General features: G+C 46.2%; 2 protein-coding genes across 2 annotated transcripts; both read right to left on the bottom strand.

Moving 5' to 3' along the window:
- Positions 1 to 1,303: 1,303 nt before the first annotated feature.
- LOC132206548 (ferritin, middle subunit-like) lies at positions 1,304 to 5,468 on the bottom strand. The gene is made up of 4 exons (XM_059640751.1): positions 5,367 to 5,468; positions 3,457 to 3,603; positions 1,924 to 2,049; positions 1,304 to 1,459 (listed from the first exon to the last, which is right to left on the bottom strand). Exons 1-4 carry the CDS (start codon positions 5,466 to 5,468, stop codon positions 1,304 to 1,306), a joined length of 531 nt encoding a protein of 176 aa, XP_059496734.1.
- Positions 5,469 to 9,884: 4,416 nt separating this feature from the next.
- Positions 9,885 to 15,037, bottom strand: LOC132206396 (ferritin, heavy subunit-like). Its single transcript, XM_059640497.1, has 4 exons — positions 14,936 to 15,037; positions 12,010 to 12,156; positions 10,505 to 10,630; positions 9,885 to 10,040 (listed from the first exon to the last, which is right to left on the bottom strand). The coding sequence occupies exons 1-4, from the start codon at positions 15,035 to 15,037 to the stop codon at positions 9,885 to 9,887; spliced, it is 531 nt and encodes a 176-aa protein (XP_059496480.1).
- Positions 15,038 to 16,500: the final 1,463 nt, after the last annotated feature.

The following is a 16,500-nucleotide window of genomic DNA, read 5'->3' as shown; positions in this document are numbered from 1 at the left end:
CTCAAAGCAGGCTTCAGCAGCAAGAGCCAATCAAATGGCAGCATTTAACCAGGAGCGTTGCTGTGTCATTCCCAGGTCACTGTTATCCTGCTGTCGGTGCCATTAAGCGCATCCAGTTCAGGTGAATTTTTTCAAGCAGACTTGTGCTGAATATTCCCATCTCTTGGCTGGCAGGCCTAAAGTTTATTACTAGGCGTGGTGGGGTTTTTGACCAAGACTTGGCAGAGAGCAAGGAAGTAAATGGAGCAAAGCCACATTAGGACAGCTTTGGATTACTCCTGGGAAATGGTTCCCCCAGTGTGAGCTTTCTTGTCGAGCTACAATGGGTATTTAATCCATATCGCCTGGGAGAGCAGCGCACGTTCCTCAGGCGAAGGAACAAATGAACTGGTCATTGTGAGCAACTGCTGATGGCTGTCCTGAGGCAGGCAGTTGGTGGTGGGGGTCAGGAGGCCACAGGGCTGGTCTTGGCTTGAACCTCAACTGGGTCTCAGTGAATCTAGGATGCACTGTCAGGAAAAAGTAATAACATTGATTTGAATAGAATAGACCAGGTGAGTCAGATCCCAGTTGCTACGTTTAATATTATTGCTCCCAGCATTGCTGGTTCCTCCACAAGGCTAGAGGGGGGACGCTGCTGGATCTCTTCCCTTAAGCTCGTTTTGAGGCAAGCTGAGCCAGCTCGCACAGAATTTACGTTGGCATCAACTTGTGATTTGTGTGGATTTTAGCAATAAGTCTCGGTTGGTGGAGATTGACAGGGAAGCTATTGCTAAGCAAACTAGACATGAACATAAAGCATCCAACAGCCCTGTTTCAATGAAAGTGGGTGTCAAGTCTTTCTTTCAGCCAAGCAAGGGTGTTTTCTCTTTTGAGAGCAATGAAAATTTTAACTGCACCTGTATTCATCATACCTGGGTGTGAGATAATAGTACAAACTGATTTTATACCCCACAGGCCCCAACCTCAAGTTCTGGGTGGAGGAATAACTTGGGTTCCTAACTTAGAGGAAGTTCCACGGGAATTCCGAGACTGATGCTGGGGTGGTGCTGGAGGGAAGACCAGGGAAATATTTTGTCAAATTAATAATTTCATTAGCCAAAATTACAGGCTTGAAGCTCTCAAAAGCTCTTTAATATCAAGGGTCTCAATGATGGACAATAAGCAACATCAATACATTGTATTCATTTCCATTCAGCTGGTACAGCCATTACATGGTTTGCTCCAAGCCCCTTCTCCCTGGAAGGAGACAGATTGCCCAGGGTGAAGTAGGGAATGCATTCAGACCGTACTCCAGGCCACACTAACTGCTGTCCTCCAGGGAGAGCCTGTCAAACAGGTACTCTCCCATCCCATTCTCAGGGGCTCCCAGGCGCTTCAGGTTGGTGATGTAGTCCCCGAGTTGCTTGATGATCTCCACCTCCTCATCCAAATAGTGAGTCTCCAGGAAGTCACACAGCTGCAACAGAGGAATATGACACTTGGTACATTTATACTATCCAAGACAATTTCAGAATTCCCACTGCAAGACAGACTTAGCCATGACTAGCTCTGGACAGCCCTGAAAAGCGAGCTAACACCTGGAGAATTTGTGCCAGTGAGGACAACATGTCAGCTGCTCCATCTTGCTGTTTGTGAAATGGAGCTGAGTTGGATTGTGATGGACAATGATCATTCCACTGCAATGATACGAATGAAGAACTCAATGGCCAACGTCATTTCAGCACTTCCACTAGATTAGAGATCAAATTCCCCTTTTAACTCATTGTAATCAGTATGATCCCAAGTGATCAATGTTACAATAGTTCAGGAAAGTAATGGATGGAAAGTGTTACATCAGTGAATTTCCAATCCACACAGACCAACCAATGAAACATGACCCTGAGAGTCTAGCAGTGATGTGAATGAGGAGGTGAAGCTTACATGAGGGTCAGTCTGGGCTGTGGCGAGTTGGTGTAGATCCAGCAAACTCTGGTTCACATTCTTCTCCAGATCCAGGGCAACCTGCATTGCCTGCAGGCTGTTACCCCACTCGTCCCTCTCTGGCTTCTGGGGATGGAGAGAAGGACAGGTAAGCTTCAGAAACAGAATCCCTGCAGCATGGGAGCTGGCCATTCACCCCATTGAGACCATAACTGCTGAAGAGCATCCCATCTGGTCCCATTCCCACCCTGTTCGTGTAACCTGCATTTCAAGTTGCCAATCCTCTTTTCTACTGTGTGGGGAAGCCATGCTTTGGGATAACGTTTATATTCTCGTCACAGGCCAGAACCAAACTGGTGCCCCTGGCACTGTGTCAACAGTGCCAACCACTGAGCCACTGTGCCATCCCTGAAGTCCAGATAAAGAAAGCATTAGCTACTTGGTGACTCCTTTCACCTTGCCCCATTTATCCTTGACCTGAAGCCGGAAGCTCAGGAACGTATCCTTGTACCACAGGGAATAAATATGTACCAGATTAGTCATTTGCACCAGTGTCCATCAGCTGGAGTCTTAAAAAGGATATTCAGGAGTGAATCCCACGGGCTGTGGGGGAAGTAGCGGTCATGTCCCAAGCTCCAGTTGACAAGGCTGAGGTTCAAGTCTCACTTGTGCTTGTGGCCTCATACATGCCCGAGCAGCATGGTCAGAACCATCATTACTTGAATTCATTGTCGGGGGCAGTAATGTGCTTACAATAAACACAGGATCATCGATCCCTCAATGCTCACACAAGGCAAACTGTGTGTGAAAGGGAACATAGGCCAAGTAACATGTGTTAGTTTGGGGCAGGGTTGTGAGGAACAGCACAGGGACAAGTCCTTTGAACACATTTTATGAAAATTGTTCTTCCTGTCTCTGCTGCATTCTATCGTTGGCCTCACTGGTCAGAAGGACAGGATGCTACTGCAGGGGGTGCTGGTGAGGGTCCCCAGGTTGTTTCCCCAAGACAGAAAATCCATTGAGGAGAGAGATTGGATGGGCTGGGGGTTTTCCTTTGAGCAGGTGAGGCTGAGGTGGTTGTTTGATGGAAGACAAGGAAGTCTGGACAGTAGATGGGGAAAATGTCTTCCCCATGGCAGACACGAAGACCAGAGGGCACAGGTTTGAGGAAGCAGGATAGAGGGGATTGGAGGAAATTTGGTGGGTGTGTTGGGGAACGGAGGAACGAAGTGCTGGAAATGGCTACTGCAGCACTGTTTAAAGGACTAGCTGGGCGAGTGCTAAACACTAGGGTATAGTAGGGCCTGGACCAAGAACAGGGTGAGTACAGTTCGGTCTTTGCTGGGTCAGCATAGGCCTGGTGGACCAGAGGGCTTGCATAAATGCTGAAACACTGGAGATGGAGGAGAGCAAACAGGGAAGCCAAGTAAAAGAACTTCTCACACTCGCTCAGGATCTGAAAATCTTGTCACTGGAGATGACACCGCAAGAGCAGCCATTCCCCCCTGCACTCCCCCACCACCCAACCCCAACCTTCACATCCTGGAGGAGGACTCGGCCTCCACGCTGATTCTGGAATTTCAGCAGCTTTTCTGCATGTTCCTGCTTCTCCTGGGACTGATCTTTGAAGAACCGGGAGAAATGGGCGAGGGCAACATCGTCCTGGTCAAAGTAGGACATCTGGAAGATCAAGTTAAAATTACATCAGACATCACTGGCTCACTCCCCATTCCAGTCCTCAACTACAAGACGCAAGGTACTATGTTTTGCCTTTGGGGAAAACTGGAAAAAAAGATGTTGAAACCCTGCTGTAGTCAACGACTGGTAGGGAGCATGTTTTCTGCAAATCCAGGATCAATGAGATTGTGATGTAAGTGTACACATGAACTCTACAAAGGTGTGCTGTCTCCAGTATGGAGTTTGGCACTAAGATAATGCCGAGGAAAGCCTGCCCAGTAACAGCCTTTGGATCGTTGCAGCAGTGGGTTATTGCTCTGCCTAAATAGTGCAAACTCAGGCTGTCAAAAACTTGCACTAAGTCACATGACTGAAACAAATTGCAAAACAAATGATCAAATGTCAAATATTAGTGGCCTGTACATAACGTCACTAGTGAAAACAGTAACCTGGAAAAACACTTGCCCTGACTTTGCCCAAACAGGCAAAAAATCCTGTAGGTTTTCAGCCCATGTGACTCATATCTAAACTGTCATGTTCACAATTCGATGTAAGGGTTTAAGAGCTAATGCTCGCTATTGGAAGCATCAGCTAAGAATTACATTCTGGGGAAGGACTCCTGAAAAGTTACTTTAATCCTCAAATCCAAAAACCACAGTCAGGCAAGCAAATATCTGTGGTTTCAGTGGGTAGTTACAAGTTGTGGCAGAAGATAGTCGGGATTTTATCCTTGGGAAGCATGTGCCAATAGAGTTGGGACACAGTGATAAAACCCCACCAACTGGCTCACCAATAAAGCAGTCCCACCTCCCAAGTGAGGCTTATAGGGACTTAGTCCTCATTACAAGACAACTTCCTTCCAATAGGCACAAGCCCAGAGAGAGATGAATATTCCCCATGTGTCTGTAGAAGGGGAACTACAACATGCAAGAAGCAGACACCATCCAGGACAGGGCAGCCCACTTCATGGGGACTGCATTCACCACCTCCTTTCAGGGTCCATTACCTACCAGGTCCCCTGCAGCACTCACCAAGGTTACTTCAACACATACCTTCCAAGCACATTCTACTCCTTGGAAGGGCACAGTCACATCACCACCGGGATAGAGGGGACATTTTGTTTTAGGTCAAGCTAAGTGATATGGGAACAACCTCCATTTCTTCAATGTCACTGGGCTAATAGCCTCAGCACATTCCCGCAGCCCCAGTGTGGGGTGGGGTGGGGAGGAGAGGGGGCAGAGAGGGGATCCAACATTTCTCACACACGGCAGATCAACTCTCAGTAGGGACGGGATAGGCCACACCCACATCTTCAATAAATACAAGTAAAGCCAAGTCAGCCTCAATGAAGGAGATCTACATAAAATAGATACCAGTCACAGACTAGCCTCAGGTTTTTTCAGACTAACAAGGGCCACTGCAACAGGGAAGCTATTGTTATTGTCAGTGTTAAAAAAAATCAGCATGTTTGTTTAGGACCACCACAGAGATCAGGCAAATGAAGTCAGGAAACTTGTGTCAGAAAGAAAACAAAAGCAAGAGGCTTTTACCCTCCAGATACCACTGAAGGCCAACTGGGACCTGAGTTAACATACATCAGTATCCTACACCATCGTGATAGTAACACCACCTCTATCCTGAACTGATATTTAGGTAGGAGCCACAAAACCTCAATCTACTAGATTGTCAGCTTCACTAGAGGCCAGGCAAAGAATTTACTTCAACAGAACAGATTTATATGTTTAACCCCGAGAGACAGCACTCACCAAAGACTGATAGAGATAGGAGGCAGTGAGCTCCACATTAATCTGCTTGTTGACAGCAGCTTCACAATCCTGGTGATAGTTCTGACTGATCTGGGAGGCCATCTTGTGACAATAAATTTCTTTTATTTTCCTCACCACCAAAATAACAAAATTAGGAAGAACAATCAACATCATTCCCGTGGGACTCTATTTATACCCCAGGGGCAGACCCTCTTTTTATGAAGCAGGAAATGACATCATCAGTGATGGCCAATCACTCTTGATGATCAGTTGATCAGCTGCCACGTCCAATCAGTGCAGGATGGGAACTGGATCCAGAAACGAAACACAGTTGACAACTGGTCGATGATGGAATTGCTGAATGAGCTTTGACCTCCTGTACAAGTGCACATTCTGTAAATGTATTTGCCAGAAAATGACAATAAAATATACTCTAAACCTTCACTTGTGTATCTGAGGTTGTGCGTTAAGACTCAGTCATCACAGATTTGCACAATTTCGTCGGATTGTTAATCTGAGGGAATAGTCGTCATAACTTTTGAACATTGGTGTTGGAGCCATAGAATATAGAACATAAAACATAGAACATTACAGCACAGTACAGGCCCTTCGGCCCTCGATGTTGTGCCGACCAGTCATACCGATATGAAGCCCATCTAACCTACACTATTCCATGTACGTCCAGATGCTCGTCCAATGACGACTCAAATGTACCTAAAGTTGGCGAATCTACGACCGTTGCAGGCAAAGCGTTCCATTCCCTCACTACTCTGAGTAGAGAAACTACCTCTGAAATCTGTCCTATATCGTTCACACCTCAATTTAAAGCAATGCCCCCTCGTGCTCGCTGTCACCATCCTAGGAAAAAGGCTCTCCTTATCCAACCCTCTAATTATTTCATATGTTTCAATTAAGTCACCTCTCAGCCTTCTTCTCTCGAATGAAAACAGCCTCAAGTCCCTCAGCATTTCCTCTTAAGACCTTCCCTCCATACCAGGCAACATCCTAGTAAATCTCCTCTGCACCCTTTCCAAAGCTTCTACATCCTTCTTATAATGGGGTGACCAGAACTGTACACAATACTCCAAGTGCGGCCTAACCAGAGTTTTGTACAGCTTCGCCATAACCTCTTGGTTCTGGAACTCAATCCCTCTATTAATAAAAGCCAAAACATTGTATGCCTTCTCAACCACCCTGTCAACCTGGGTGGCAACTTTCAAGGATCTGTGTACATGGACACCGAGATCTCTCTGCTCATCTACACCACCAAGAATCTTACCATTAGCCCTGTACTTTGCCTTCCAGTTACTCCTACAAAAGTGCATCACCTCACACCTGTCTGCATTAAACTCCATTTGCCACTTCTCAGCCCAGCTCTGCAGCTTATCTATGTCTCTCTGCGACCTACAGCATCCTTCGTCACTGTCCACAACTCCACTGACCTTAGTGTCGTCTGCAAATTTACTAACCCATCCTTCTACAAACTCATCCAGGTCATTTATAAAAATGACAAACAGCAGTGGACCCAACACCGACCCTTGCAGTACACCACTAGTAACTGGTCTCCAGGATGAACATTTCCCATCAACTACCACCCTCTGTCTTCTTTCAGCAAGCCAATTTCCGATCCAAACTGCTATATCTCCCACAATTCCATTCCTCCGCATTTTGTACAATAGCCTACTGTGGCGAACCTAATCGAACGACTTGCTGAAATCCATATGCACCACATCAACCGGTTTACTCTCAAATACCTGTTTGCTCACCTTCTGAAAGAACTCAATAAGGTTTGTGAGGCACGACCTTCCCTTCACAAAACCGTGCTGACTATCCCTAACCAATTTATTCTTTTCTAGATAATTATAAATCCTATCCCTTATAACCTTTTTCAACACTTTCCCAACAACTGAGGTAAGGCTGACTGGTCTACAATTACCAGGGTTGTCTCTACTCCCCTTCTTGCACAGGGGAACCACATTTGCAATCCTCATCTTTGTAAAATGCCCTGATTTGGTTGATATGAACATTTTCCTATTTCTGTGCAGCAACAGAATAACGTGCTTTTGGATCGTCTGATACAGGCAACCGATGTCCTTTGTAGATCCATTCTGAATCTGCTGTGATCAGCGTGACTTAGGGTCGCATGAAGCCCAGTTTGAAAAGCAAGATGCTAAATGTGCTGAGTGCCTCTTATACACAGTAGGCCGCAGGGTTCTGTGTCTCAGGTGCTGCTAGAAACGTATCGCACGTTGAACATTTCTGTCTCCATGTTTGGTTTTTCATTGTTGAAGTTGAATCAGCGCTTAACGCCAGCATGTTTCCAAGGTGACAGTATCTGTTACAGTTTTCATTGCATTCTGTAGAGTGAACAACTCAAAAATTGGGAAGTCAGAGGCAGGGAATTCTGTTGTGATTACACAACTTCTAACTTTCCAAAGCCGGTCCACCATCAATAAGACTGAAGTTCGGAGTGAGTAATGCTGGAACAGTTTTCAATGTTCTGGCTGGAGGCAGCACCAACAACACGCAATGGAGCTCCATTTAAGTCTGTCACCATCCTGACTTGGGAAAATATTCCTGTTTGCGAATGAAAATCCCAGAAGCCCTTCCTCGGCAGCATTATCATTCCGGTCTCTCCTACACCAGGGGGACTGTAATGACCAGCTCATCACCACCTCCTGAAGTGTAACACTTGCTGAGCACTAAATGTGGCCTTGCCCTTGGCAGACTCACGATTGACTGCATACAGTAAGCATGCTGGGACAGGGTCGTGGAGTCCAAAACTAGGGGTGGTAGGGGTAATGTTTTCACACACAGGCATGTGGTGTTTGGGGGGGGGGGGGAAGGGGGGTGGAGAGGGAGGGAAGCTGAAGAACAGCTTTGCCCCACAGAAAATGGTTTATGTCAAGAATGAGTGGCTACATAAAGCACGAGAAGTAGGTGCAATTGCAGTTGTTAAAAGACATTTGGTGATTTCCAGGGAAAGGACTGGTTGAGGGATATGGGGCAAACACAACTAGTTCAGATTTGGAACACTGCTCGACCTGGACGGTTTGAGCCAAACAACCTGTATCTCTGCTGTAGGACTCTGACAGTATGCAACAGCATATTCCTTTGTTCGGTACTTTCGGGTCAGACAGTGTCTCAGTAGCGAACACTTACCTCACAGCGACATGGGATTTATTACAGCCTTAGGGCACCCTGGGGAGTTTGTACATTTACAGTGTCTGTTTGGTTTCCCACCCACCATCTGAACTATTTGCTGGTCAAGTGGATAGGGAATGCTAAGTTGGTGATATTGACAAGGGGCAAGCTGGATTAGCCATGGGGAAGACACAGGGTTAAAGGACTGGGGTGGGACTGAGCAGGATTCTGGTCAGAAGGTTGATGCTACCTGGGTCAAATGGCCTCTTGCCAGAGAGCAGGGATTCTATCACCAAGGATAGAGACTGGGCCAAACAACAAGGATTTTTGTGATGGAACAAATCTATTCAGTACCTTAATGACCCACACTCTTCCTAAGGCTACAGTGTGCACTTGTGCCAAAACTCAAGATAATCTCCGGGCTGTCTCTGATCACCCCCTCCCTAACCCATGATCAGACACCTTGAATGATCAAGGAAACAGCTGTACAGGAAAATCAGCATGTCCAGGCATCTTGACTGAAGGAGACAGCCCCCATCTTCCCCAGAAATCCCTGCTCCCTCACTGGGTCAAAAAAAATTTCATCAGCCCATGGAAAGGTTCCAAGAACCAAGGTAGAAGCTTTTTGTACAAACCCTTCAACAGTCAGAGGCCAGTTGTAGCTGCAAGCATAAACCAAATGTGAGTATTTTGAACCATGGGCAATCATCCAAGCCCCAGGTCACCAATCCTTGTATTTATGGTATAAAGAGCATCCACTATCAATCAAGTAGCCCCAGAGAATCTGGAGATGATTCTCTGGAATGTGACTGTTCAGAATGTTTGGGCTGAATTTCCCCCAGCTCAGGGCTGGTGGACTTCCAGTTATGGGGAGGGCTTGAGCCCTGGGCGGAGGAAAGAAAGCAACAAACTGAGGAAGCCACTTGAAGGAATTTTGGATTCCTTCTGGGGGAAAAACAAATCTATGCAGTGAACCAAGAAAGTTTAGAAAACCCAAGGTCCCCTGGGAGGAGCAGCAGACTTCAGTGACAAAGTGAACTGGTCAGCAGGGCCACTAGTTGATGGTTGTCATCAGGGTCGGTCACAGGCCCCATTTGAACCCCAACTGGCTCCCATAGGCCTGGAGTCTGTCCACAGGGGTTTGGGGAAAAGCAGTGGTGAAGTGAGGCAAGAAAGCTTGCTTGACCAAAGAGGTATCAGTGGTCTCAAAATGATGCACAGTAACTGAGAACAAGAGATCATTTTATTCATTTCCATTCGGCTGGTACAGCCATTACATTCTTTGCTCAAAGTCCTTTCTCCCTGGAGAGAGACAGATTGGCCAGGGTGAAGTGGGGAATGCATTCAGACAAGCAGACAGTACTCCAGGCCACACTAACTGCTGTCCTCCAGGGAGAGCCTGTCAAACAGGTACTCTCCCATCCCATTCTCAGGGGCTCCCAGGCGCTTCAGGTTGGTGATGTAGTCCCCAAGTTGCTTGATGATCCTCACCTCCTCATCCAAATAGTGGGTCTCCAGGAAGTCACACAGCTGCAACAGAGGAATATGACACTTGGTACATTAACACTATCCAAGAAAACGTCAGAATCCCCACTGAAAAACATGCATATGGAGGGAGATTGTCAGGGATGACTAGAGCCAACGCCTGGAGAAATTGTGCAAAGAGGACAACTGCTTTTTAGCTGCTTCATCTTGCTGTTTATTTACTGGAGCAGAGTTGACTTGTGATGGATAAAAGTCATTCCACTGCAGTGGCCCTGAATGAGAATTCAGTCACCAATATCGCCTCAGTCCTCCCCACAGGTTTACAAGTTAAAATACAGACTTGGAGTCAACTGCTCAGCAATGATTTTGTAATCACTATGGATCTGAAGTGATCCATGTCATCTGCACAAAAACAAAGTCTAACTGAATTTCTAATCCACAAAAGACCAACCAATGAACGTGTTGCCCTGAGGGCCTAGCAGTGAAGTCAATGAGGAGGTGAAGCTTACATGAGGGTCAGTCTGGGCTGTGGCGACTTGGTGTAGATCCAACAAACTCTGGTTCACATTCTTCTCCAGATCCAGGGCAACCTGCATTGCCTGCAGGCTGTTACCCCACTCATCCCTCTCTGGCTTCTGGAGGAGGGAAAAGAAGGACAGTTAAGCTTCAGAATCTCTACAACGTGGATCAGTCTGTAACTGCTCTGAAGAGGATCCCAACTCGTCCTTCTCCCACCCTATTCCTGTAACCCTGCATTTCAGATGGCCAATCCTCTTATACTCTGAGGACACCAACGCAGACATGGGGAGGACATGTCAACACCAGTCCCTCACCAGAGGCCAGATCCAGACCTGTGTCCCTAGCACTGAGAACACTGCTAGCCCCTGAGGGAGCCCTGGAGCACAGCTGAAGAACAGTTCCTTCAGAATTGCTTTCACCTTGCCTGTCGGTCCTTGATCTGAAGGAGGAAGGTGAATAACAGGTCATTGTGGGGGATAATGACAAGATTTGCATCAGGGTCCATCTGATGGAATTGCGAGGATATTCACGAGTGAATCCTAAATGCTGTCATGGTACAGTGGTAGTGCCCCTGTCTCTGGCTGACAAGGCCAAGGTTCAAGTACCACTTGTGCTGGTGGCTTCATACATGCCTGAGCAGGATGATCAGAAACATCACAGCTATTTAATTCATCAAAGGGACAGCGAGGTGTTTGCAAAGTGTGTTGTGCTGCTAACAGTTAAGAAAGGCCCACAACCATAGATCCCTCAAAGTTCAGACAAGGTCAACAGGGTGTAACAGTGACAGAGGGCAAGCAACCTCTATTAGTTTGGTGGGGGTGGAACAGGAAGGGGACCAGTCTTCTCAGTTTGTTTTTCTGGTCACCACATTATTCCTCTTTGGCCTCACCAGTCACCTGGACAGGATGGCACTGCAGGGGGAAGCTGGTGAGGTTCCCCAGGCTGTTGCCCAAGATCCATTGATTGGAGGTTAGATAGGCTGGGATTTTCTGTGGAGCAGGAACAGCTGAGGGAGTGACCTGATGTAATTGAAGAATAGAGAGTGGCCAGTTGATGGAATGTCTTCCCATGGCAGACACCAAGACAGGAGAGAAACCAGGTTTGAGGAGTAAGCAGGTTAGAGGGGATTGGAGGAAACTTCACCCCACCCCCACCCCTCTGAGGGGCTGTTTGAAATATGAGATGAACCACATAAAGGGTTGGATGGTGGTGGAGACAGCTACTCCAGATCAGTTTAGGGTCCAGCTGGACAAATACTTAGTGCCAGGACAGTGGCCTGTGGACCAAGGGCAGGTAAGTGGGATTAATGTTGTTAGTGTTTGTGGGGTCAGCATAGACATGGTGGGCCAAAGGGCTTCTTTCCACACTGGCTTCAAAAAGGAGATCAAACAGGCTGAACAAAGTTTTGACTCAAATGAAAACCTTGTCACTGACTTGAAACCACACCACAAGAGCAGCCATTACCATCCCATTCCCCACCCCACCCAACTCCAACCTTCACATCCTGGAGGAAGACTCGGCCTCCACGCTGATTCTGGAATTTCAGCAGCTTCTCTGCATGTTCCCGCTTCTCCTGAGACTGATGTTTGAAGAACTGGGAAAAATGGGGAAGGGCAACATCGTCCCGGTCAAAGTAGGACATCTGGAAGGGAGAACAAGGTAAAGTCCATTAACAAGTCATGGGCCAATTTCAGTTCAGAACTACAGGGCTAGTTGAGCATTCTCAAAATCAAACTGACAATAAGCTGTTAAGTACCTGATGCATTAACAATTCAGAACCCAGTTTTGAACAGTTGCTGTTGAATTGGAAAAATCAAAACAATCCCAGCTTCCTCCAGTAAGCTGTAAATACCATGTGTTTTATTTTGGTTTGAAACTCCAGGGTCTGGCACAGCATTTGGTGAGAATAAGTGTGAATTGATGTTTTTACTGATTAACCTCCACCAGAAATGGGATAAATCTTTGATTGAATAGGGTTTCAAGAAATGCCAGGGGCTGGAGTGCAGGATGTACACCAATAGAACAGCTGCAGGGCACTGTATTGCTGCTTTGGCAAAGACCAGAAAACAGATCCTAGACACTGCAATTAACAGCTTGGAAGAAGCACATTTTCTGCTGAGTCAGGATCAATGCAATTGGATGCACTGTATCTATTAGTTTGACAAGAACTGCAGTATTGGGGTGGCTGGGGGGGGGGGGGAGGAGGAGATGAATGAAGGATGTTAGCTCCAAGAATCTGCCAAGGAAAGCCTGCCTAAGGACAGCCTTTGGGTTGTTACTGCAACAGTTTATTGTTGCATCTAAAACAGCTGCACTGACTCAGACTGCTAGCAACTTGTACCATTACACATGAAACAAAGACTGACAAAACAAACTGATCACATGACAAATATGACAGTGATCTGCAGATCAACTACTCTCCAGACAAGATCCCTCATTAACCTGGAAAAACCACTGTTGACTTAATCCAACAGGCAAAGTCCTGTAGATTTCTAAACCAGGATGTTCACAATTCAATGTATTGAGGTTTAGCAGGTCTGCTATTGGAAGCAGCCAGTAACAAGCACATTCTTACAAATCCTGCTGAAAAAAGTTGCTTCAATTCTCAAATGCAAACACAAGCACAATTTATCTTTGCGATTTAAATGTGCAGTTAGAAGATGTAGAATAGTAAGGATTTCATTCCTGGCACATGCTTACAAGGTGTGTTGGGACAATGGGTCAGTGATTAAAACCCAACTGCTGGCTCAATGAAAGCTGTTCCCCCTCCCAAACTGGGGCTGACAGGGGCTTGATCCTCATCAGGAGGGGGACTTCCTGCTGACAGGGACAAGCCCAGAGAGCACCCTGCAACAAACACCAAGGTTACGTAAACACCTTCTACCCCTTGGAAGGGCACAAGCACCCCACCTGGGGAAAGAGGGTCCAGTTAGTTTAGAATCAGGCCAAATACAACGGGCACAAACTTTTTACCAGAGTCACTGGGTCAGTACATTCTCAGCCCCATGGCAGTGCTGTGCCTTTGAAAAGCTCCAACACTTGACATACAGACAGCCCACACCCACCTCATGAGTATGAAGAAAAGCAAGGTAGATCTCAAATGGAGATCTGCTGAATCAGATAAGAGTCACAACCTCACCCAGTTTAATCTGAGCATAGAACATAACAGCCAAGTGCAGGCCCTTCAGCCCTTGATGTTGTGCCGACTTGTCATACTGATCTCAAGCCCATCTAACCTACACTATTCCATGTACGCCCATTTGCTTATCCAATGATGACTTAAGTGTACCTAAAGTGGGCAAATCTACTATTGTCACAGGCAAAGCATTGCATTCCCTTACTGAGTAAAGAAACTACCCCTGACATCTGTCCTATATTTATCAGCCCTCAATTTAAAGCTACCCCACCTCATGCTCACCATCACCATCTAGGAAAAAGGCTCTCCCTATCCACCCGAACTAGCCCTCTCTGATTATTTTATATGTTTCAATTAAGTCACCTCTCAACCTTCTTCTCTCTAATGAAGAGAGCCTCAAGTCCCTCAGCCTTTCCTCATAAGATGTTCCTTCCATACCAGGAAACATCCTAGCAGATCTCCTCTACACCCTTTCCAAAGCTTCACATCCTTATAATGCAGTGACCAGAACTGTATGCACCAGAGTTTTTGGATAGCTTCACCATAACCTCTTGGTTCCAGAACTCAATCCTCTTAATAAAAGACAAAACACTGCCTTAATTGCCCTGTCAACCTGGGTGGCAACTTTCAACAATCCGTGTCTACCTATCGACACAGATCTCTATGCTCATCTACACGACCAAGAATCTTACCATTAGCCCTGTACTTTGCCTTCCGGTTACTCCTAACACAGTGCATCAGCTCACACTTGTCTGCATTAAACTCCATTTGCCACCTCTCAGCCCCGCTCTGCAGGGCAAGAACAAGCCTATTCTAAGCTGATTGCAATAGGAAACCAAGATTCTCAGTATCAATTGGCAGGTTTACTTCAGATCCCCACAAGATTCAAATAGAAACAAGGATACAAGAGGGAAAAGAAAAGCAATGACTAGCTGATGGTGCTTCCATTCCCACAATGGTGAGTCCCAATTCATTTTTAAATTAGTTCCCTCAAGTTTCAAACAGTCACAGGAAGCGATAATTACCACCAGTCACAGCACCATCATGGGACAGGCAAGTAACTACAAGAACACTCCACATCTCACTGACAACCAACTGGGACCCAAGTTACAGTAACATTAGGCACCAAACTATTGTTATAATAACATCACACTCATCCTGCATTGAGAAAGGGGTAGGAGCCACAAAACTCAGTCTATAAGATAGACAACTTAATTACATCCAAGGGGAAGAGTTTACTTCAACAGAACAGAAGTATGTTTCACCCAACAGAGACTCCACTCACCAAAGACTGATAGAGATAGGAGGCAGTGAGCTCCACATTAATCTGCTTGTTGACAGCAGCTTCACAATCCTGGTGATAGTTCTGACTAATCTGAGAGGCCATCTTATAAAGGAAACACTTGCTTTATTTTCCTCCCCAGAAAAATGACAAAGTTAAGAGCAACAGTAAACATGCCTCCTGTGGGACTCTATTTATACTCCAGGAGCCAACACTCATTTTCTGAAGCAGGAAATGAGATCATCAGTGATGGCCAAACACTCTTGTTAATCAATTGATCAGCTGCCACATCCAATCAGCGCAGGATGGGAATTGGGTCAAAAACCCAATCAGAATTGACAACTGGTTGATGATGAAATTGCTGAAATGACCTTTGACCTCCCGCACAAGTGCAAATTCTGGAAGGACATCTCCCTGAAAATGAGAATAAAATATACTCTAAAACTTCACTTTTCTATCTGAGGTTGTGCGTTAAGACACATTCATCACAGATTTGCAGAATTCTGTCGGATTGCTATTCTGAGGGATTAGTCGTAATAATTTTTGAACGTTGGTGTTGGAGCTCTTTGAAAAATGGCTCGATTTGGTTGATCTGAACATTTTCCTATTTCTGTGCAGCAACAGAAATAATGTGCTTTTGGATCATCTAAAACAGGCAACTGATGTACTTTGTGGATCCATTCTGCATCTGATGTGATCTCCCTGACCTTGACCTTGAAGCCCAGTTTGAAAAGCAAAACGCTAAATGTGCTGAGTGCCTCTTCTACACAGTAGGCCTCAGGCCTCTATGCCTCAGTTGCTGCTAGAAATGTATCGCACGTTGAACATTTCTGTCTCCCAGTTTCGTTTTCGTTGTTTGAAGTAGAACTAGTGATTCACCCCAGCATGTTTCCAAGTGAAGAATTTCTGGTTCAGTTTACATTGCGTTCTCTCGATGGTACAGCTCAGAAACTGGGAATTCAGATGCTGGGAATTCTGTCAGGAAGTACTCAACTCCTGAGTTTCCAAAACCTGCCCACCCTCAATAAGGCTGAAGTTGGGAGTAGTGCTGGAATTAGTTTACAATGTTCTCGCTGGAGGCAGCACCAACGACACTCAAGCAGCTCCATGTAACTCTGTCACCATCCTGACTTGGAACACTATCCCTGTTTGTGAATGAAAATCCCAGGAGCCCCTCCTCAGCAACAGCAGCAGCAGCAGCATCATTCCGGTCTCTCCGACACCAGGTGGACTGTAATAAGCAGCTCATCACCACCTCCTGGAGTGTAACAGTTGCTGAGCACTAAATGTAGCCTTGCCATTGGCACACTCAAGATTGACTGTATATAAAAAGCATGCTGGGACAGGGTAGGGGGGTTCCAAAACTAGAGGGCACCGGTTTGAGGGGAGAGGGGCAAGATTTAAAAGGGGCGTGAGTGACAACATTGTCACACAGAGGGTGTTGCGTGTATGGAATGAGCTGCCAGAGGAAGTGGTAGAGGTGGATAGAATTACAACATTTAAGTGACATTTGGAGATTTACATGGAAAGGAACGGTTTAGAGAAAGATGGGCCAAACGTAGGCAAAT

The sequence above is a fragment of the Stegostoma tigrinum genome, chromosome 38, assembly GCF_030684315.1.
Source record: "Stegostoma tigrinum isolate sSteTig4 chromosome 38, sSteTig4.hap1, whole genome shotgun sequence".
NCBI classification, from domain to species: Eukaryota; Metazoa; Chordata; class Chondrichthyes; order Orectolobiformes; family Stegostomatidae; genus Stegostoma; species Stegostoma tigrinum.
This window is presented reverse-complemented; position numbering and strand designations above follow the sequence as displayed.

Coding starts and splice junctions, on each gene's coding strand:
- LOC132206548 (XM_059640751.1), bottom strand. CDS start 5,468: ATGGCCTCCCAGATCAGTCAGAACTATCACCAGGATTGTGAAGCTGCT. Junction 3,604..5,366: donor CCTATCTCTATCAGTCTTTG/GTGAGTGCTGTC, acceptor TTGATCTTCCAG/ATGTCCTACTTTGACCAGGA. Junction 2,050..3,456: donor TCCTCCTCCAGGATGTGAAG/GTTGGGGTTGGG, acceptor CTCCATCCCCAG/AAGCCAGAGAGGGACGAGTG.
- LOC132206396 (XM_059640497.1), bottom strand. CDS start 15,037: ATGGCCTCTCAGATTAGTCAGAACTATCACCAGGATTGTGAAGCTGCT. Junction 12,157..14,935: donor CCTATCTCTATCAGTCTTTG/GTGAGTGGAGTC, acceptor TCTCCCTTCCAG/ATGTCCTACTTTGACCGGGA. Junction 10,631..12,009: donor TCTTCCTCCAGGATGTGAAG/GTTGGAGTTGGG, acceptor TCCCTCCTCCAG/AAGCCAGAGAGGGATGAGTG.